This window comes from Pithys albifrons, chromosome 6 (assembly GCF_047495875.1).
Source record: "Pithys albifrons albifrons isolate INPA30051 chromosome 6, PitAlb_v1, whole genome shotgun sequence".
In the NCBI taxonomy this organism is placed as follows: Eukaryota; Metazoa; Chordata; class Aves; order Passeriformes; family Thamnophilidae; genus Pithys; species Pithys albifrons.
In genome coordinates, this window is record NC_092463.1 from 21,930,752 (window position 1) to 21,955,039 (window position 24,288).

Genomic DNA, 24,288 nt, shown 5'->3' on the forward strand with positions numbered 1-24,288 from the left:
CAAATCACTGAGCTTCCATGCTGCCTGAATGGAGCCAGGGATCTAAAATCCATCATCTTTAGCCACAGGACATCAGGGCGCTATTTGCCGCACCGTTGCATTCAGTTACGCATATTCGTTCAAACACCTGGTACAGACTCTGGCAACAAAGCAGGGACTGAAGCACAAAAGGTCACTGAGATAACTTGATGGGGCACAGTGCCAAATGGTGCCAGCCACAAAGAGGCATGCTGGGGTGAGAAGATCCTTAATGTTCACAGGTTAAGTCTCAGCTTGTGACCTCCTACCACAGAGACTCCTTCTAGGGAGCTAGTAGACAAAAATAAATGGGTCATTCCTATGCACAATGTGAATTAGTTAAAATATATTAAAAATGGATTATTAATCACTCTGTAAAATAAAAACAGAAGGAACAACAATATGCCTTAAAGCTGGCTTGAAAACTGAAGGTCCATTTCCTTTCTTCAAATTAGTTTTCCTTTACTAATTCTTCTGAGCTCTAGGGAACAATAAATGCAGCATGCACAAACACATGGGACTTTGTAGTCCCAAAGAGTCTAGAAAAGGACAGGAAAAGACTGAGGGCATTTTGGGACAGGATCATTGAGTATTTAAATAGAATGCTTCCATTAAAAAAAAAAATCAGGAACTTTAGCAATTTTACACCAGCTGGCAAAACAGCCAGTGACGTGCAAATCTCAGATTTGGAACTCACTCAGATATAGCTCCTATCAGGCAAAATAACAATGCTGAAGTCATATATATTTGCTATGGGATTTTTTATTCTATAAACCTGTCATAATTGGCACGTAGCTATAATATGCTCTTATTTTTTGTGCGGATGATCTGGATATAGTAGTCTACAATACATTAATAATTTTCAAAGTACTTGGTAAGGAATAGAGGCCCTCTTCCAGGTCGAGACTAGGCTGACCATGGCCAGTAACAGTGCACCCCATCACAGCTGCTCATTCACTTACTCCTCCCCAGTGAGATTGGAGAGAAAATTGAAAACGAAAAAGAAAATTTGTGGATGGAGATAAAGACAGTTTAAATAGTAAGTGAAGCAAAGCCATATGCTTCCCATTAACAGGAAGATATTGAGCCACTTACTTGGAAAGACACGGGCCATAAGTCACCAGCATCCCTTCTTACTCTTCCTTTCCCTGCGTTTTTTTTTTGGTTGTTTTTTTTTTTTTTTGCTGGGCACATCATCTTATGGCATGGAATGTCACTTTGGTCAGTTTGGGTTAGTAGTTCCAGCTGTGTTCCCTTCCAAATTCTGGTGCACTGCCAGAATAGTCAATGATAGTCAATGACTTCTGAATTTATTGAGGTTTGTCTTTTAACTTACAAATGAGCCATTAGAGTAATTTTACCATCTCCAGTCAGATATCTTGAGTAATAAATCTCATGTACAGACACATTGTGATATACAGAAAAAAAGCACCAGTATATATGAAACACCAAGAAACTAATCCCTTCAATATACACCACACTTCGTTAAAGAGAGACTGGAAATGGATTTGCATTTAAAAGGGTTTTTGTGAAAAAAGTGTCTTTGTTATCCATAATACTAATACATTGGTCATCTGCTCAGTTTCATAGCTTTTAGTACTTAAATTACACATTAACCTTAATTTTTTTCATCTATTTTCCCCTTGTCCAGAGAATCTAGAATTCTGGGCAACCTTTTGTCTTCTTGAGAACAAGTTCACGTAATCTAAAAAATAACCAGCCATTAATTAGAAGGAATGGAGTAACTGACTGCATGCATACTGTTAATCTGCCTCAGTGTTGATTAACACAGATGCATTTAAATCACATTCTTGTAATCTTGTAATCCTGAAGAAATGGAGTGCCATTAAGATGTAAACCTCAGCTGAAGAAGACTGACATCCTAAGCAAAAAGGAAGATATGACTTACAACTTGCATTCAATAACCTAAATAACTCCTGAAAGGAGGTAAACAGTTGTGATGTGCTGTGTAAGATCCTCAGAATCACTTTGTCTTGCAATAGCTCAAGGCTTGTTAGAGTCTCCTAAATTATCTATTGTTGCAGGGGAGAGGACTGGCATCCCCATTCTTGTGGTGCCAGCACTCTATCTGGTCTACACAGCTAAATAGAAACCTACTCCATTGCAGACAGGGGAAGTAGGATACTTTTTAAGGTACTGCACTTTATGTATATATATATATATATATGTCTTCTCTTAATGTAATAGTTTATCAGAGGCTCCTTGGACTGTCTTGCCAATCCCTATGCTATCACTTTAAATAGCAACCTGAGTTAGGTTAAAGGCATCCATTAACTATTTAGTTGTAACTTCAAGAAGTGACAGATCACAGGTACAAATGTTTATAGAAGATACATATGATGACATGAGAGACTTCACTAAATGTCCACACGCCAACATTAAATCACAACAGCTCTTCCAGTCTTTCAACTCAGCTCATTTTCCATTTTTCCTAGAAGGTTAGCAGTCATGGTTTTAAGCTTTCAAGCATATGTTAATCCCCAGGTGGCACCTATTAAAGAGAGTATATTCAGAAGCCTCTGACAGAGAAATTATTCCTAACAGAAAGTTACATTCAGACAGTTTTTTATGTTAATAATCACGGGAGACCTGCAGAGTACTTCCTCAGGTTGGTTTCTAGATTTGTTTTGGTAAAAAATTTCTTCAGTTTGTTCTTTTAGACCTTCTAAGGATCCAGACAATATAGTGTTTTGCTCATTCTAAATCTCTCTCCTTACCAGTAGGCAGTCTAGTCATTTTCTTTCATTAGTTGCTCACTTCCTCAGCTAAATGTGCTATACAAGATGTAGTCTCCCATACCCAACCTGTCAGCAAATCATTTCTTGGTTCAAAAAAGAAGCTTTTGTCACATTTCATCTTTTGCTGATCCACTGGTTGCTTCAGTATAGAACATCTTTCACTGAATATGTGTTCTATACTAACCCATAGGGGTTCAAAATTTGTTTAAATTAAATTAGGAGAAATGTACAGAGTTCGTTGCTTTTTTGTGAAGGAAATGAGGCATGACATGCACTAAACACTTTGGAACTGATAATTGCTTACAGGATACTTAACAAGTTCTGGTGTACTCCAAGAACTGTATCAAACTCAAGTATTTACTCAACACTGCTTTAAAGACTGAAAAGGCAAGAAAAACAGCATTATTCAGAATAGACATCAATGTAAATGCAGTGAAGATATGGTGGAGTAAAATTATTTGTAATCACAAAAATTAAACTTGAACAAACTAAGAGTTCTACACAAGAACAAAAAGGGTGGTCAAACAAGGTGAAATACATTTTAAGATAAAACTGTAACACTAGTAAGGGTAGCTAGAAAAACAGAAACCAAAGATAGGAGACTGAAGCAGATCACTCACTTTTTTCATAGTCTATAGCCTCTGCAAAATAAAACAGGCTAGTCCTAAGCAAACCCTCTTCTTTCTGCTTTCTTGGGTATGTAAGTGTAACCCTAACGCCTAGTCTGAATTCAGCCTAAGAAAAGCTGAAATATTTTGCATCAAAGAGATTTTAGTTATAGAAAAGTAAAACACAAACACCTATTACATTTTGCCTCCATTTATTATCTCAGAGTATCTGTTAAGTTACTCAGTGCATCATGCACCCTCTGGTTATAATGAGGATAACCCTGTGTCTATCCTACTTCTGAGTCTAAACTTTCTGCTTCTTCTGTATTTGCTCAGATGACATGCCATCACAGTTTTGAAGGGAGTCTCCAAGCAACTTCATGCAGAGAAATCAGAATTGTCTCTACAACTGTAAAATCCAAACACACACTGTGGCCAATCAAAGTATAACTTAAAAAAAAAAAATTGGCTGAAGGTACACTTACATTTTCTTCTATCTATACTCATTCCATTTAGGAATGTCATCTCTAACTCAGGCAAGACTTACTTTTTCCTACACTTATTTCTTAAGAGTCAGAAAGGACTACAACAAACTCTGCAGACTTCAGTTGTGGCCTGGTGCTACAGGATGGATCCCCACTAGCCTGGGTCTACTGAAGTAAAACTCCTCACAAAGTCACTAACATTTTTTTCCAAACCCAGAGTTTACTTCTCCACAAGAAATTCAGCAACTGGACCAGTCTCACACCACCATTCTGAACATCCAGAGGTTAGATGGCAGTTTATCATACAGAACAAAAGTAAAGAATGCAGACTAAACTAGCAGAACACATGAATAAGTAATTTCTCTCTCCATAGTCATCCACCGATCATCACCTGCAGCTGTCTTCCTCTCATCATTTGATCCCTCCCTTTAAACCCAACAAAATCAACAAAACAAACAAACAAAAAAAGGTGTGGTAGTATAAGGGGAATGAACATATGGAAACATTCAACCACAACTCAGACACACAGTCTTTTAAGTATCCATTGTGGAAGACAATTTCCTGACACAGGTTTGGATTTGGTACTTTGAATGAAGTGTCAGGAAATGAAAACAAAACAAATATCATAAGGAGGGAGCTGATGCTCTAGCAACACTCTCATTCCATGTGCTACAGTCCATTCACACAAAGACCTCAGGCTTCATATGCAACATCAATCTGGAGGGTATGCTATTCATTTTTGCACGGCTGTCTCTTTATACTTCATTGTAAATCAGGAGACAAAATAGTTTCGGAGGCTGTAATTTTACAGACATCTGTGTCAATAAATTTTCACAGTATCTGAAAGACTCATAATTAAAAAAATGAATCCAAACAGAACAACTGTAAATTAAACAAGCAAACACGTAACTTCATAATAAAATATCCTTTTTAACTTTAAATCTTACAAATGGAAAAGATCATAATGGCCACTCCAGAACATACATGATATACAAAAAGCAGACAATTAAAAAGTTCCCTTAGCAGAGTATGAGCAATTTTACAATCTTTAAAATGGAATCAAATCTTAATAATCCATAATCTATATTATGACTTTTGGATTATACTTTAGTTTCGTGATGCACATTAGAAAACAATGATCATCAAGTACCTTTTGTCACCTGTTATCACCAGTAGAACACCCCAGGGAAGAGTAAGGAGGTCAAAATCCAGGAAATAGCATCTAAAATATAGTCTGTGAATGGAGTATCTAGAAAGGCCCCAGAAGAAGAGGACCCCCCCAATACTCCTCCAGGAAAATCCCTGTCATTTTCATTATCACTATTATTATTAAATATAATTGGTCCTGAAAAAGTCAAGTTGCTAAATATACATAAAGGAAATTATATAAAAATTAGGCTTTCCTGTTTTAATATTTGTTTTCTCATTCTTCTATACTTTGCTTTATAGTTTAAATGTTTAGGTTTTAAAATTTTATTTTATTACCAATTCCATCTGTTTTCATAGCTCTGATTTTCAAATTTATTTATCCCATAATTGTATTATTATTTGATTCATGCTGCTTTGTTTCTCTTGACAACTTGAAGTGGCCTAATGGAATGTATGTTTTGAAGAAAGAAGATGGATAGAGTCTTTGAACACCACAGCACAGAGCATGTGGTTGGTTTCAGTCAGTTACAAAGGATCTTGGTTTCATGGAAAGCTTGCATGCAATTTGCTAAGTAAAAGGTCCTAAACGGTCTTGCATCTTATGTGTCATTTAAAGACACAACTTTAATTTCAGGTTTCAACTTTTTCCAAAATAATCCTGATGTACAATCAATTCTATGGCTCTGAACCATAAAACCAAGATAACAAAGTCTTAAGGACATTGGCGAAGTCAGTAACACTTTAAAAGTTTCTCTTCAACTTTTCTATTGCATGTTGCAACGGGACTCTCAGACCACATTCTTTATTTGAACAGTTAGGTAGAGTCAGTGATATATATGATGAACTGATACCATACCCAGAAGAGCACAGCAGCATGCCTTTACTCCTCATGAATGACTGGCAAATCCTGCTAATCCATCCTGACTTCAAAAGAACAAGAGAAATTATAGCTGAGCTAGGTCTATATTTATTGTTAGTGAACACCTTCAGGGATAAAATTGGCCAAACTACACAAGAAGCATTCAACAGAACTTTTAGCATTAACATCAACCATAATTAGTAGATTGTATTTAGGAGTCTGAAATGACCTGAAATTAGCACCATGCCATACAGAGTAATTTGAAAACAATACATTGGCATGAAGCAGAAAAACTTTCATTATTTTCTTTTCTAAAACTGATTGGAAAGAGAAAGCAATTTTTTTAAGAATGTTTACATCTCAGGTTCAATTTGTTTGTTTCAGTCTATTCAGCAAAACTTGTAAAAATTTACTTAAGGATGAAGAAAGGTAGGTATTTGAGACCAAGATACAGTAAAAACTATGTGCCTTCATCATTAATGTTGAAAAGTCTTATTGTGCAAATTCTTATCTTAATGCAGGATTAAAATTCATGTTTTGGTACTTGTATCTGTTTTCTCTCTTCCTTTCACTGACTGCCACAAAGAAGAGCCTGATTTTCATTTTCTCTGGAATATTCCACTAGGCATTCAAGAGCAACAAGATCCCACCTCATATTTTTTGTAAGATCTTAACAAATTTGTATCTCTGCACCTCTCCTCACATGCCAGGAATCCTGCTCTTCAGTTAACTGATAGCATTTTACACATTGCATTACAACATCTAAAGAATATACATTGTTTTGCTTGACATATCCAGTCAATTTTGCTTAATGTGAGTCACAGAGGTACAACTAATTAAGTTTAGCACTGTTCACTTTTATGAAATTCTTTGGCGCTTTTTTGTTTTGCTTTTAAGAAAGCAAAAAAAACCATTTTTCTATTTAAAAAATGCCAGGATTTGATCTCATTTTCATTCTAGCACAAAACACAAACTTAGATATTTGGATATATCACAAAAGAGAAAAACCAGAATTGGTGACAGTCTAATGGCTCAAGGCCATATGCTAATTAATTCCAACAAATCTTAATTTTACAACAGGATTCAAAATAAAACCACCAAAAATGCTGGCAATGAGTACTAGCCCTGACCCTTGTTTCTGGTTGTTTCAGAACCACCCTGCAGTATATCCAGTGCTTCAACACAGTTCTGAGCATGGCAAACTCCAGCAGCAGAATAAGGCCCTTTGTCATTCACGTTAGGTCTGTTTTGGCCTCTGGCATTCCTCCTGTTTACTTATACCTTCAAGGTTCCATGAAATGTGAACTCCCCAGCTCATTCTAAACTTGCAAATGGCCCAATTCCCCTTCCACTATGAATTAATGCATAAAACATTGGAAATAATGTGAACATCGAGTAACATGACCAGCTTCTACTTCTAGTAAACCTTTTGGTTATTTTTCAAAGAAAGACAAAGTAAACAACCTCTTCTCCTCCCAAAGCTTCATATGAAGTAACAAATTCCAAAAGTTTACAGTTCTCATGTTCTCATTTTCTCAAATAATTCAAGTCTCCCTAAAGCCAGCTTCACTCAAGCTGTCATAAAAAAGTCTATTTTCTTCTTGTAAAGCCATGTTGTGCTAACATCAAATTCTTATTCTTTTGAACCATCCTGCTAAAGCAAGCATCAGCTATATCAGCTTGAGGATCTGTTCAGTTCTCACTTAACTTTCTTAGTGTAGAAAAAAACAACACTCTCTCACTCCTTTATTCTTTGCCTCCCAAGAATAGCATTACTTCACCATAAATTCAGCTGTGCTCAGGACTGTGCATATGCCACAGTATATTAACACTGAGGCAAAATGTTTCTTTCATTTTTAAATAACTTCTATTGGTATTGAATCACACAAGACTTTTGAGTTTTGTTTTGTTTGTTTCCTCCATCCCCAAATTCTTCTGGCCTCAAGACTTGGTTCCCTGTACATCCCAGTCAGAAATTCCAAAAAAACCTAAAGAACTAATAAAGGCAGTTTAATTTGATGAGTGCTGAAGACATAGAAAGCAGAGATTATAACACATGCTATTTTAGAGTAACAGTTTCCTCCAAATGCATATTCAAGTTAACCGAAACCCCGGTCTGGCACAGACATGGGCCTGTCTATACTCACTATGTGCAGCTGCAGGAAATCCCCAAGCCCAGGGGCACTGTCGATCCGAACAAGGATGCCATCCTTCACTGTTGTGCTGAAGCCCACAGCAAGGCGGTCTGTCCTCGTGCTCGGTCTGTCATTAGCTGGCCAGGTGTACAGGATGAGACCTCCACTCTTCCCAAATATATATGTGGCACCAGCTACAAAATATAAAACCAAAAAAACCGTATTAGTTACTTATTTGCCAACTCTGGTGGTAATGTTTTGTCTTCCAAGAACAATCTAAGTAAGCACATGCTTTCATTAGTTTCAGGGGTGTAATTAATGCTTCCTGCTGGCAGGCCTGATGAGGTACATTATTAGTTCCTATATAAAGACAAACAGAATTTCAAATAAAGATAAGTGAAGAGTTTATCTATATTATCAAGACAGTTTATGGAGAATAAATGATTCCATTAATGCTAATACCCCAGAAAATGCAGGATAGGACACTGCTTTCCAGGGGGGGAAAAACAACAAACCACTTCTGTTTCAAATGCATGGGATTCAGTCGTAAAAGGGGATTTAAAGGAAATATTTGGCAGTTCTTCTTCAGGTCGGACATGCCTTCAGCTGAAGACTAGCCACACATTGAGGAAGCCTATCCTTTTCTGAACACTTCCTAAGAGTTTTGGTTATCTAGTCCACACATTTCCAGCACTGTTCGTCTTTACCGTGAGTCTGGGAATTTGTTCCTTGTCCCTTTTTTTTAAGGACAACACCAAACCTCTCCCAAGCTGAACACTGTCCTCCCACATTCATGAGGGCCATCTGAGCTGAGGAAGACAGACACGCAAGTGAGGAATTACTGTTGCAGACGAGGAAGCTGAGAAGCAAAAGCGTTTGGAGTTCCCATTTTGACTTGAACTCAACACTCTGAGTTAGGAACAAGATTTTATAACTCAGCAGTTATAAAATCAGTTCCTGAGCTTCTTGGGAAATATATCTAAAATTCCTGTCCTAGACCCAAAACTACAGGCAGGCCAGAAACAACACTTCTCAATGCTGCAGCCAGTTTCTGCACCTCATTTTCTGAGCACTATTGCAATGGTTACATAATAGTAAGCAAAAATAGCCAGCTTCCATTGCTACAACAAGGATGAAATATCTGTAGGAATTACAGGCAACTACTGGATATGTTTTCTGATCAGAGAGAAACTTCAACTGATGATTTTTTTTCCCACCATATCAGCAAGAAACCTGCATCAAGCAATTCTGAACAGAGTAAATGCAGTTAGACTTAGAAACAGGGATCTTGTCTCAGTAACTTCTACACTTGCCTACAAAGCTGCAGCTTCACTAAAGCTCCTTATGACCTGAATTCCAAATAAGTGCTACACATTAGTAGAAATAATTGATACACTTCCCCCATGCTAAAGAGGCTTCCTCAAGATACCTCAGAACACATTACCAAAACAGACATCAAAAACTCAGCCAGACACGAATGAAATGATTTGTGAACGGTTGACTCAATGACAGAGTGCAAATGAGCCATGTTTCCTTCCTTCCCAGGCCTGTTCATATCCAACAGAATAGGTCCTCAGAAAATTCAGAAAAATGTGTCTGAAAGCAGGTTTAGATAGGAAATTTCACTCATAATTCTGAATTAACAAAAGAGCACACTGGCATTCTGGAACTGTGCACATAAATTATTTCAGTTTCAGAAATATTAAATTTACAGACTGAACTCAATCTCCTCATGGAGCTTTGAACTCTAGATAGAGTGTGCATGACTAATGCAAGATGCATAGAAAGGGGGTTTATTTGTCTGTTTGTTTAAATGAATCCCCAGTGGTATCTGTAACCTTATGGTTAGATACTTGGAGGTGACCACATAGTGAATTATCTCTATCTTCCCCCCATGCACAGGTATACCAGCAGCTTCCCAAAACTATGCTACAAATACTCCTTTACTTTATCAGTTTGTTCTATAACTTCCATGTGTATCTGTATTACAGACCAAAACTAGGCACAGCCAAGTGTTAAGCAAAACAAGATTTACTCATTCTGGATGGCTTCACAGATTAAACCTCACTTTTCAAAATTACTCTTACTCGAATTCCAAGTTCTCCTCCTTTTCTTTGTAATGGTTAACAGGCCCTCCAGCAGCAAAAACAAGCTTGGAGGAGAGTTCTTCACTATTTATGAATTCATATTACTTCTTTGCCTCTCTAAGAGTCATTTGGCTGTAGGTAGGTCATGTCAGTCCCCCAATGAGAGCCAATTAAAATCAATTATGTCCTCATAGGCCTTTCATGAAATTTAACTGGTTAAATAGATCTTATTTTCTCCTCACTGAGCACAGATTTTGCTTGTAAGCCTAACCTGAAGATCGTGAGTGCTTTGGTACTGAGGTACCAAAAGTTCCTAAGGTAAGGAGCAGAGTTAACACCGTAAAAATCTACCTCTGTTGGGTCTTGTTTCATTTTTTGTGAGATGGCTCTATATAACGTTTGATGAATACATGTAGTGCTCTGGTTCAACTGGGAATGTCAACTCAGTTCTGGAGTTCAGCTGGCCCACAGACTGTCCAACAGACTGTCCAACTTCACCTGAAGCGTGGCAGGGTTTCACTGTGACGGATTTTGCAGCCATATACTCTGGCAAGGCATCGAGCTCTTGAAACGAAGATAAATTCTGATGCAACAACCAGAGAAGCACTACCCAAACACACCTGTTAGCAGAAGCCTGGGGGCCACCAGTTGTTTCTTTGTTGTCTGGACCACAAATATCTGCACAATGGCAAATAGGCCACTTGCTTTACTTGTGTATAGCTTAATACACAACAACTTGATTGGTACATCAATGTCCCTTCCCTTCCCCACCTTTTTGATGACATACACGATACCCATTGACACATTTGACAAGAGATGCATGTTAACATTGTGCCAGTATAATTTTTCCCCAAAATTATGAAAAAAATAGTCAATCCAGTCTGAAAACACAAGGTGCAAACATCAAGTAAAAGTGGAAGTCTAACAAGATTTACATCCACATTGTAATCATGTAAGGAAAAACAACAAAAACCCCCAAACCCTGCAACACAAACACATTTGACTTAAATACTTGTTTTTAACTGGAGCAACCATGAGCTTATACAGTCTAAAACTTCAAGAGAAACAGAATTATAACCCTGGACTTCAGGAAAGGAGATTTCAGCTTCACCAGAACTCGACAAGGCCTGAACAACTCTATCTGCTTGGCCTTGCTTTAAAATAGTGTGACATGGCTGGACCAATTTACCTCCAGCAGTCCCTTCTGATCTTAAATCAATAACTATCCTTACTTTGTGGTGTTTCAGAGAATTGTAGAAAAATTAACTGAAAACTCTGATAAAAAAAAAGCTGGTGAAAATCTGTTGATCTTGAGACCTTGTTGTTGTACCCAAGCTTTGTTACAGGTCACTTCATTGGACAAAAACACTTATTTGTTTTCTTGGACACTTTTCAAGGCAGACAGTAGAAACACTCTTAATGAGCAGCCACTTTATATTTCGTTTTTCCTCATTGTTCAAGGTTCAGTTATGTAACCCCTTTAATAAATATAACACCAACTGTTACCAAAAAAGTCTGAGAGACTGATTAATTCCATTGTGTTGTTGTTACAGTATTTCACCACTTCAACTGCATAACAGTAACGTGAACCTATACCATGCAAAAAAAGAAGGAAAAAAAAAAGAAAATCAAGGATACAAGCACACAAAATTACTTCCCCAATCAGTTGTGTGAGCAATTTCACTTCTCACAGTGCCCTGGGTCAGATTTACTGTACCAACATGTAAAAACAAATGGAAGCAGAATATTTTCAGCTCCTCTACTGAACGTTGCACACAGAATTTGGCCAGCATTGGGAGCTCAGAGAACTAAAGATAGATACAGTGAGGGAACACACCCTACAAATTGAAGCTGCTAGGATGCCATGATATGGTTGGCATAGTCAAAGCTTATAAACTTTTAAAACTTGGTGTGACAGAGTGGAGTTGACTTCTCCCAGAAATTGCATAACTTGTAGCTATAACATATCTTTGGTGTTTAGAGATTTAAAGATCAAAGGTAGGTATGTTGCAACATACATGACAATGCTGCCTGCATATCTACCTTAGGCAATTTACTAGTTATATTCATGGATAGAGCTGTTAGATAATTCAGTCAAAACAAAATAGTTTGAAGCAGACTCCTCACACTAAATCCATAACAGAAAAGCTATAACCAAGATTATAAGCCACAGTAAGAAATGTCTACACATGAGCTGTGCTAAGAAACATCTAGTTGAAGTTGGCATCATCAACTGTCATTTTAACTGAGTTATCACTGTTTCCTCCCCATCACCCAAAGTCTTCAAAAAACTATTTTAAGGAAGAATAACCTTCAATCAACAGTACAACTGCAGCAGCTATATCCTGGCTAAAACTAATCCAGTAAAATAGCAGAAAACAAGTCTGTCACAACTGCACAAATTATAACTTCTGTGTCCTAGGATCCTGTGAATTTCCCCCAAATTAAATATTCAATTGCAAATTCTCTATTTGCAACTACTACACCATCAACAGCCTGCTTTGTCTTAGCTACAGCACAGCTTGAATTAGTCCTTCCTTAACCAAAGGCAAATCCATCAATGGGATTTTTTTTTGCTCAAAGACCTGCATGCACTTGATGGGTAATGTCAAAGGACAGGGAAACACAATGGATACCTCAAGGGGATTGGATTTTTGGGTGAGAACAATCTGTAACGTTGAATTGTATTTGTTGCTGAACAACATTGTCACTGTATGCCATAACTACCATGGACAATGAGGATGGATTGCTCCAGATATACCAGTTGTGAGCTCCTGATGCAAATTGGAACCAGACAACAGCATACGGGCTCTCCTGATCTGGAAGACATCCAGGCTGGATAGAGCCCAGTCATGGATCAAATGAACTCAACAGAAATCTTGGAGGGACCGCCACTGACTATGGAAACAGTACCTGTGCTTGTGTATATATGTATTTAGCTGGAAGGTGTAGGATTTGGGAATGATATTGATAGTACTGAGAATACCATACATAGGGAAGTCCCAAACCACAACAAGTATAGACAATATTTTACTTCTTAACATTTTTGTAAAAGGACTGGAAACTTCTTTTAAAATTCCACAGGGAAGAAATGGAAGACATCAATTTTTAAAGTCAAAGACTTGTAAGAGTTCAGAGAAAAGAACCCTACTGCATTTTCCTTACCATTGCTTGCTTTTCTTGGACTTGCCTGCCCACCTCCCATTTTGTGCCTATGTTATGGTACTACTATATTTTCTGCTTAGTCCAGTAGTTTCGATGAGAATCTTGGGATGTTTCATATGCCAGTGAAAAGGTCCTAACACGTATATTAATAGTCATAACTTTCTGCTATTTAACAAGGAGCTATCAGTTCAACTACAGGAAAATTTGTGATAGCATTTTGTTCTTCTTTCTTGGCAGGAAACTGAAATTTAGGCTATTTTCAAGAAGCAGTGTTGTCAAAGGATGAAATCAGTATCACATTATACATGACCACAGGTTACATGAACAAATCAAGAGTCTATTCACATCAGGAAGGAAACCTTGGTAGCACCTGTAATTAGCAGCCCTTTAATCACCAGCCCTCTAAAAGTATAAATAAATAATGGAGAAGTGATAGTTTATACAGACATTCAAAAATCCCCACAAAGTCTCAATAAGAAAAAGTAGAGCTTTTCCCAAATTTACATAAAGAAAAAGTAATGGTGACCCTTATCTTATTGCACGTGGACCCGGCAGTTCATTTACTATTTCCATCACTACAAAAGGCACTGGTAAAGGAATTCATGTTAAAATACCAGCACGAAAGCAAGTGAAAAGAGATCAGGCATACTTCTGCAGAAACTGTAAGGACACAAAATGATGCTTCCTGCTGCAACAAATTATTTGGTCATGTCACAAAAAAGCAGTTCCAGAAACCCATGGTTTATAAAGAGTTATTCCCCCTCACAAGTGAAGATAAACAAGGCAACAAGGAATTGCCGCTAAGAGCAATTTCTGTTCTAATAGAAAACTCTGACAAAATAGACTGGAGGTTTTGCCTGAAGTCTGATCGGATTGACCTGATCACTGCCCCCAAAATTAAGGTGTCTGCCATATGTTCACAGCTTAAGGTAGACTGCATATTTGACCACTCAGTTTCCAGTCAGAGAAACAACTGTGGCATAGCTCTTCAGGCCTTAACTCAGCCAGACAGTTCAGTATCTTATGTATAGCATCTTGCTACTCTCTTGAGGAAAAACAAGCCATGCTTTGACCACCAGTTCTAAGGGGGAGTTAAAGCAAACAACACACACCGTACAAACCAGAAAAGAGCACAAGTTTCAAATGGTTTCTGTCTGCTTATTGCTCCCCAAAAGTTTAACACATGACAATATAGGCAATAAAACACCAGTTGAAACTGCCAAAAATATGTACATTGGCTGAGTGAAAAATGAAGCGTCTGACAGTTGTTTTTTTGCAAATTAACTCACTCTGGCTACATCAAATAGACTATCTGTGCTGTGCAACTACAAATTTCTGGTTAATCGCTTATAAGTAAAAACAGTGAAAGAATGGCAAAAGAATATTTTGAGGATCATCAAAGAAACAAAATAGTTTTCTTATGCATTAAAAACAACAATAGTGAGAAAAGATAAAGTTTTTACCTGGTTTTGAAATACACCCCTGAAGAGCATGGATGATTTATCTGACTCTTCATTACCTGAAATCATTTCAGCTAGGTCAACTCTAGGAGGGCTGGAATATCTGTATTATCTAGACATGAACAGGTGTTCCCAATTTCCAGCTTCTGCAGTTTTATTTTTTAAGTTACTTCCATGGGTGTTGTCCACTAAATGAACTGCATTCAGCATAATACAACTTCTCTGCCCCGCAGTTACATTAGATGCATGATAGCATTACCAGCTACCTTTATCCAACAAATTAATAATGGAGAATTAAAAAAAGACCAAGAGAGAGGTGCCCCATTCCTTCTGCCCTTCTGTATTTACCAAGGCATCACTCTTGGCAACAGCTATTCTTTGTCTCCTGTTATAAGCTGTCATCCTATTGCCCTCAATACTAAATTTAAATTACATTGTTATCCTAATCTTTATATTAGTACTCCTCTTCCTAGCCCTCTTCACATCACATCAAATAAAAAAGTTCTTAGAGAAAAGGATTAATGAGATCTCAGGAACCAAACCCAAGCTAGACATCAATACTTCCCCTGCCCTTAAGCATATACACCAGTGTTCTTACATTATGTGAATGAACTGCAATATCAGGATATCCCAGGGACATCTTTTGAGTTACTTTCACTCTATCACACACATCAAGAAATGGAAGCCTAGTCAAAACTGAGTGTCATCAATTAGCATGAAAAGCCCTACTCCTCTTTCTCCTAAAAATCCTCTCTGGCACTTGTAGATCTCTGTGACTGAGGTACTGTGTTTTCCACACCTCAAGTTTAAAAGGTCTGTCAATACAAACACCTGTTTAATTTAAAAAAAAAGGGGGTGGGGGAGCAGGGGGGTGTTAAAAAGGTTATAGAAGATTTAATAATCATCATCTGGTTCATTTGACTATTCCATCATGTGATCCATCCTCCATTCTAGGAGGAAAGACAGACTGACCTAATACTTTGTATGGCACAACTGCTGAAACATTTATTTATCAAGAGCTTTAAACTGCCCAAGAGAAAAGCAAACTTAAAACTGTGGAAAATGCAAAGCTCATGAACCCCTTTTTCCCTTCAGGATGCTTGCTCTTCCCTTGACAAACCCTCTGAGATTGAAATTGAACACCATACTCATCACAAAAAGCAGATGCTGTTTGGCAGGAAACTGTAATTCCTTTCTTACTTTAAAATATGGAGGAGCTTTTTTCTGTACAAAAAGGAGGAGCTATAAAAGCTGCAACACGCAATGGAAGCAGCAGTTTGGATCATGCCTGCTTTCTGTGTTTGTCTTTTTTAATGACAGCAAATTAATACAAGTCACTTTCCTCCCAGGATGTGTGCATCAGCCAACAATCGGATTAGACAGTATGCTACTTCTTATTAGCTACACCGCATTAAAAAGACTGGAAGAGGAAAAGGAGGAGAGTACAGAGATGTTCCTAGAACTACTACAAGCTCCAAGATAGCTTATGTTTGAATTATAGATGTCTCTAAATCTGGGATACTGGGAAGATTGATTTTTTTCCCAAATCTGCATTTGCCATTGGGCCTGTTGGGGATATTTATCATCTCAGAAGGAATTTAGGGATTAGTTGCTGACTACATCAGACCCAAGATGACCATAGGCATACCAGCTTAAATGTAACAGATTGCTGCTCTGAAAATATTTCAAAAATACCTTAATTTCCATTATAAAAATAGGGTTGGTCAGACAAGGATCATGCTAGTTCACTATCATGTATTCAGCACTGGTCCTAAGTGGATACCCAAGGAAAACAAAGAGTAGAGCAAGCCTATTTCCTTAAACTATGCATCCAGACTGTGGGTCTTTTCATCAATTAACTCAGTCTCAGTGTGGTCTGTTATTACAGTAACCCAGAAAAGATCTAATTTTCAAGTACTTATCCAGTCTCTCCTTGAATACATTTAGAAGTTTTACATTCACAGTGATGGCTTACAAACCTTTAGCAATGACTCACATAAATCCGCCTGTGATGTAGCAAGTTAAACATTAGCCAGCTGTGGGCTCCATGAGCAGAGGCAGCCTACAGCACATTGTACTCCATTAGCAGGACCTTAGGCTGTTAGTAGATGAAGTGATTATTCCCATTTACTCAGTGCTTGTTAGACTGCATCCAGAATAATGCATCTAATTTTGGATTGACAAACTGAAGCAAGTTCAGTGAAGCACCACAAAGATGGTCAGGTGGCTGAACTGCCTATCTTGTGTGGAAATGCCAAAGAATTTGGGATTTATCAGCTTGAAGATGACACAGCTTCAAAGGGGACCTAATGACAGTCTTAGAGCACCTGCAAGGAGGTTATTGAGAAGCCAAAGACTTCATAGTGGTGCACAGACACAGCACAGGATACAACTGGCATAGTTTGAAGTGAGAGAATCTGCCTCTATAAGAGGAAAAAGCTTTCTTCTCACAAGGACAGACAGGCAAACAGGTTGCCCAAGGAAATTTTGGAGTCTGTGTGTGTGTAGATTTTCAAGATATGACTACATAAAACCCCAAGCAACCTGACCTGATCTTACAGCTGTCACTGCTCCAAGAAGGGGTTTGGACTAGAGATTTCCCGAGGTGTCTTTCAGTCTGAGGGAAGAAGAATCACCTTTCTGTGTGAAGGATCATATTTTTCATACTTGCTCTTGCTAAATAGATTGCATGTTCCCTAGTTCTTTTTCTGTAAGGCATAGTAATCTGTCCCTGTATCTACCCTCTTAGTGTCACTCTTGCCTTGCAGACTTTTATCATAGCAGCACCCTCAATCCTTAAGTCATTTCTTTCAGTAAAGAGACCAGTTGTGTCATCAAATTCAGCCCCCACAGCTTTAGGCAGCCAGACAAAACATATCAATCTAGAAAAAGTCCACAAGGACAATTCTTCCAGATCTTTCAGGTTTTTTGCTGCACACTACAGAGTATGAAAAACACTTAAAAAAACCAAAGCCCACCATGCTCACAACAGCTCTAGAAAACAAAAGGCTTAAAACCACGACACACCAGGAAAAGAGACAAAAGAAGATACAAACACAGCAGAAATATGAACTTTGCTGGGTAGAAGTGCCCAGAAAACTGTGACCCTTGCAGAACAGCAGAACATGTTTGCTGGGGTCCAAGTTATCCACTACCTGCAAAGAGACTTCATAAGGTACAACTGTGACTAAATTCAGCAAAGGAAGAAGGAACTATTTCATAGGTGCATTCTGCTACCAAAGAGGAGATAGAGTCAGGATGCAATTTCTTATGGCTTTATATTTCCTGATATAGGAGCATACAAAGAGGATGTCCTCTGAGAAGCCCAGAAGGCAGCATGCCAGAGGAGCTGAATACAGAGACTACTGACAGCACTGAGAAGCACAGCAGGATTCATAGCACACTTGGGGCTTGAAGGAAGAATAGAGATGTTAGTTCACTAAAGTTTTCCAGAATCTGAATGGTAACAAAATGGCCTAGTAAGGATGGAAGGAAGGCAAACTGTTAGTATTGATTTCAGCCCATTCATCTCTACCCTAAAGAATCTTTTTCTAGTCTTCCTCCTTAAGCCACAGTTTATTACATTAAAACAAGTAAACCATCAGGAAAAAAGCAAACTAAAACAAACCAAAAACCCAAACTAATCAATCAAAAACTCCTCCCCAAACCCAAAACACAAACAAAAAGCCACACCAAAAACAAAGTAAAACAATATCCCAAAGACAATTCCTGTTCCCTCAGTTTCATTCACCACTTCAAGTTTAAGTAGAGTAACATCTTTTATGACCAGTTTGAGACTACAAGGGTTTGTTTAACTGTAGGTAATCCTTCACTTTTCCTTGCATACCTGTTCACATTTCCTTAATCATAGATATCAAAACAGAAAATACCATTTACATTTACTGTCTTCACTGCCAGAGACCAAACCCAAATTTTCAGTCTTGACAGCTAAAATGAGTTGGTCCAGAAACACCAGCTATTAGGTATTCATCAGAGCCTCAGAAGCTAAGAGTTTTACCAAGTATAATATGCTAAATCAGCAGAAGACTTTCAAATCAGGCTTTCAGATATCTAACCTTTGCTGGTCATTACATTTCAGCAGTATGCTTTTGAAACAAACTTCTTGATCTATTACCACTTGCCATGCTTTGGTTCACATCAGAGCAGTCTCAGAGTACATAAACTTGATTCCTTTCAAATAAAACCAAACCGGAAGATGCAGTCCACCTTTTAACAAGATATTAGTCTATAGTACCAGACTAATCATCATCATCATCATCATGATCATGGCTATGCTTCACAAACGCAGATTTGTGCAGGGCTCTCCCCACGTGGGTGTGTCCTTCGAGCCTGCGTAATGGATTTTTTAGGTGAGGCACAGCATGCGCAGAACTGGCCCCACCCTTTAACTCCTAAGGTTCATCTGCTACGGCCGAGTGAGCTTGGACAGCGACAGTGAAGTCCTCAGGACTAGAACCTACAGCCCCCGGAATTCCCAGGAGGTCTCCCATCCAAGTACTAACCAGGCCTGACCCTGCTTAGCTTCCGAGATCTGATGGAATGAGGCATCAGGGTGGCTTTAAACTGCCTTTTAGTACCAGACTACAGCTAGTCTAAAGTAACACTTCAGAAGCAAAAATGTCTGCAGCATATATCTCAGGTCCTTGATATTAAATTTCATTCTGAAAACCCACTCTCATGCTGATTGCTATTGTAGACACAGCCTAGTCTTGTAGTACAAAATGGGGCCACTGTGACCTATCAGGGAAAGAAACTCAGAGTTCTGAGCTTTTTGACCTCACCTTAATTATAACATTGTCCCTCACAAGTACTGGAAGGCCAGTGATGAGAAGAAATGCATTTATGGAAACTCACTATTCCCAAGGCTCACTAACCTTCCCCAAGGTCAGATAGTGGGAGTGTAAAAACAAAAAGTATCCAGAGCTAAGTAATAACAATATGCAGTTTTCTTACTAATACCTCCTCTTCTTGCCAGGGCAAATGCTAGGACATCCACCTCTAGGAGAGATGGACATATGCAAACCTTATACAGGCAATCTGTTAAAAGTACCATGCCAGAGTAAAAGACAAGTGTAATGGTTGCTTAATCATTCTCACCATGAAGTGCCAATTCTTTAGTGTCTTATGACATTCATGAATGATACAGAGGGCTAGCATGATGAATGCAGAGCAATTCCGACTGACAAATAGTTTTAAAGAATTTATATCCCTCTCACACTCCCAGGACAAAAGGGCTCTTGAGCTGAGTTATCATTTGTTCCATGAGAGGATTTACAGTCTTGCCAGCAACTCCTTTTACCTTACTCTGTAAAGCGTTTATTTTGATATACTGATTGTGATCATTCAAGAACAACTGTATCTGAAGAAAGTCAGCAGGGGAGACAATAAGCAGAGTGGTTCTGAATAACTTGCTCACCTTGACCTTCATTCCTCTCAGCCAGTTTGCTTTGTCTTCGGTATCAGTTCTTTCCCAATATCCTCTGCTATGCCACTTCCAAATGTAGTATCACTCAAGGGAGACATGTCCCATACCTAGCTACTCTTCTTTCATGGCAAAAGATGTTTAGCCAGAAAAGCCATCCACATGGTCCTTTCTTATCATTGCACTAGAAAGCACCTCAGCATCACAGTTTTTACATCACACTAGAGCAGCCTCCATCTTACAGCTACACAGAGCAACATGGGACGGCTCCTGCCATGAAATTCAGTGGCAAAGGAGCATCTGGACTTTATCCAGAGTCTCAACAGTACTTGGAAACTAAGATATTCCCGCTGCCATGATGAACATATTACCATCAAATATGTTTTGCATGTGGCATTTTAGCAAACACAACACTTCTTCCCTCTGGCAGAGGCCACCAGTAAGTCTTATGACTTTGATATTCAGCCACTCTCCACAAGTTTTTCATCACTATTGTCTCCAAAGAAAATCAGCAGTTACAATCCTGACTAAAATACATCGTCACCTGAGAGGTCCCGAGTCTGTGGCCTCCAGCTGCGCAAAGATATTCATGTGTCACACAAGGGAAGATAATGAAAGGTCTGTGGGTTGATCACAGCAGCGATTTTCCTACACTTCATTTTGAAAGTATTATCTGACCTCAGGCAAAAAAGCAATAAGCTTCTATGAATATTAAAGATAATATCCATAATATCATCACAGAGAAGGATATTATCTTTTCTTACACATTTTAAATTATGCTTTAATGCTACATTTTTGCACCTCTGTACCATATTTGATCTTAAATGCCCTGGCCATGTCCTATTCATGAAGCAGACCTACACAAACCAACAAGAGAAATTTAACTCTCTTGCCTTTGAAATTAATATATCGTTATATTACAAGATAATGCATGGTATCACCACACACTGCTAAGGTAGACCAGTGATAGCTACTACTGAGGACTTATCTAAACATGTAGAAAGGATTTCCTAGAGTAGAGAGTGAACCATATGGTATTCAATTGGTATTGTTAAGAAGTTCTATAGAGGTAAGTTAAATTAATAAGGCTGAAGAAAGAGCAAAAAATGGATAAGCCAAGTCCTGTTAGCCTCTTCTCCTACACCTCCTCCTACTCTTCTACTGAGTAACTTTGATTGAAATTGATAAATATTTTCTTCACTCATATTTCAAGTGTGTATTCATCTTCATTTCTGCAAGTACTGAACTTCAGTATTTTAGTTTCAGTCTCTACTACTTTACTGTGAACTGTCAGCTGCATTCCAAATAAAACATTTAATAACTAAGTCATTTATTTTGGAGACAACACAGAGAAGAGTTCTCTTTTGGGTACACCTTTCACGGTGCCAAAGACACAGAATTCTATATAAAGCTCAGATCTGTGCTCCTGAAGTGAGAAAAAAAAATTCTTTCTCAAATAAGGTGGAAAAATAAATCCCAGTCTATCTTTTTTTTACCTCTCCTGTGCTGTAAATGCAAACTATTGATTTACCTCTAGCTCTTTCATGCCTTTCACACGCTTCAATAATACAAAGGATTTGTTCTTCATCCTTTCATCTCCAGGCCTGGAATGCCTCTTAAGCCCTCCGTTAAGGGTCACTTATTCTTCCTCAAACTGCAGCACTCGCATCCTACAGAGCTCCACAGGTGACAGCAAGAGAGACATGTAAGTAGCACATAATCGCTTACCTCCTGACTTCTTTGGCAGGTGAGACACAAAGACGAAATTTTTATAAACCCTACTTACTCAAACTTTTGATCATTTATGTTTGATCTTTTGTAAGCCTCCTTCTGAATGCAAAATAAAAACAGCAAAATATGGATGAAAAGTAATATCCAATGCCTGCACCTTGCATGAAGCACTGAATAATGCTGACAGTTCCATCAATTCCATACTCCCATAGAAAACAGGGAACATATAGGCCTTTACGCCTCAGATGCTTAAAAACAAGAACCATTGAATAATTGGAAGAAACATGTAGAGGTCACATAGTTTCCCTCTCCTCCAACTCAAAGCAAGGCCAATGAGAGCAGAATACTCAAGAAGTACTTCAGGTCAGTTTTGAATATCTCAAAGAAAAGACATTCAACAACTTCTTTACTTGCAACGAGTTTCACTATTTTACTGTCCTACTCTTTAAATTATGATTTTCCACATTTCATCTTGTGCCCACTTCTCATACTATTTCTGTAAGTCTCCAAAAAGAGTCTTCTCTATAAACTCCTATTCAAATAAAGTGAATTATAGTATCTCTTCCCTCCCTCCCCTTAGTGCTGAACAAAACATGTTCCCTCAGACTCTCATGTTTTTCACCACCTTGATGGCCTTCTGCTACATGAAGCCCCAAACTTGAATGCAGGACTCTAGATGTGGTCTCACAAATACTGACTACAGGGGAGGAAACGATTCCCCTGGCCAGGTGACTGCATTCTTGCTAAGGCACATCACCGTGCAATTGGCTGTCCGAACTAAGACACACAGTTGCTTTCTTCAATTCAGTTGGAACGCATCCTGTTGTCCTGTTGCAAGGAGCTCTACATTGTAGATGACTTGCCATTTGCTTTTGTCAATTTTCATAAGATTCACTGTGATGATCCCATTTCTCCAACTTGCTGAGGTCTCTCTGAATTGCAGCTCATCAATGGCTGTCCCCAATTTGGTAATTTGCAAACTTCCTGGAAGTACACTCTATTCCATCACCCAAGTCATCAACGTAGACATTAAACAGTACTGGCATCAGCATTGACCCCTGAAGGGCATCACTAGTCATAAACTGTCTGTTGAACTTTCTGCCAGTGAGCACAGCCCTTTGCATCAGCAGTCAAGCCAACTTCCCACACAACTCATCATCCACTTACCTAACCCATATCTCACAAGCTGGGCTATAGGGATACTTCAGCACACTGTATCAAAGCTTTTGTAGAAGGGAGGTAAACTTCTGTAAGCCTGTTATTCACAAAGTCAGTCTCATTGCAAAGAGTAATGAGGTTGGCCAAGCATAATTATATAATGAAGCCTCAGTAAATCTGTGTGGGCATCCTTTGAGTGCTTGCAAATAGCTTCTAAGAAAATCTGCTCAGTAATCTTCCCAGGAACTGATTTTAGGCTGACTACCCTGTAATTCTCTACTAGATATGGTATTTGCCCTCCCCCCTCTCCCCGAGTCATTAATAACATTTTCACTGTTTTGTTTTGTTTCTTCCCACCTACTTTCTCTCCAAGTATCTCACAATCCTCACTGTATATTTGAAGATCAAAGTGCCACAGTGTGATGTAGGCTCTTGGATCTTAATATTTCTTCTATCCTAGAAAGAATTTCCTCCCTGTGCTTTCTTCAATATTCCTGTTAAAGATAGATCTCTCCTTTGTGACAACTCAGTCTCAGGGCCTGCAAGCAATATTTCATCTATTTAAGTGCCTGAAAAAAAAAAGGAAATTCTCTGTTCCAAGATCAGCCACTTAGTTCATCTAACAGCTGAACTTGTTCCTGAGATATGTGACTAACTGTTTCATGAACACACCACGTATGACCAGTGTTACATATATCATAATGCTCCATTTTATTGAAAATCCAGAAAATAATTTTCCTTGTAGAATGGGCCTAGACATACATTTCATTAATCTGATATTTTCTCTCATTTTAGCTAAACTGAAAAGGCTCCCTCCTCATGTAGGTATGGAGGTATGGGTCAGCTCTTTGGATTTAGGTGTTCTGCTTCAAATACAGCTCTCACCTCTGCTTCTTCTACAGAGTAAGATTGCTACAGAATTAGTTTGGCTTTCCCATACAGGAATGCTGCTACAAGACATCTCAAAGCCTGTGAGGGCTGCAGTTTCTTCAGAGAAGTCCTTCCAACATGTCATTCTGATGGTTATATCTTCCCTTCAGTATTACTAAATTGGAATGCATGCTCAGAGCAGAAAGAAAATTCCAGAAAAAGCCAATTTTCTTTCAATGACCTCAGAGGAGTGGGCTGTTCCATAGGTTCATTTTCCTTTGTTCAGAGTTTATTTTGAAAGATGGCTTCCATATAGGGAAAACTTTGAAGTACTTAACACATTTGTACATTAATTTATTTC

At 38.4% G+C, this 24,288-nt stretch overlaps 1 protein-coding gene across 3 annotated transcripts in view; it reads right to left on the minus strand.

Moving 5' to 3' along the window:
• Positions 1-24,288, minus strand: part of NRXN3 (neurexin 3) — a 1,004,771-nt gene that overhangs the window by 250,174 nt on the left and 730,309 nt on the right. For all 3 annotated transcript variants that reach the window (XM_071557744.1, XM_071557743.1, XM_071557741.1), the window contains one exon: positions 8,026-8,207. In XM_071557744.1, coding sequence (XP_071413845.1) covers positions 8,026-8,207 — 182 coding nt within the window. The remainder of the gene's footprint in view (positions 1-8,025; positions 8,208-24,288) is intronic.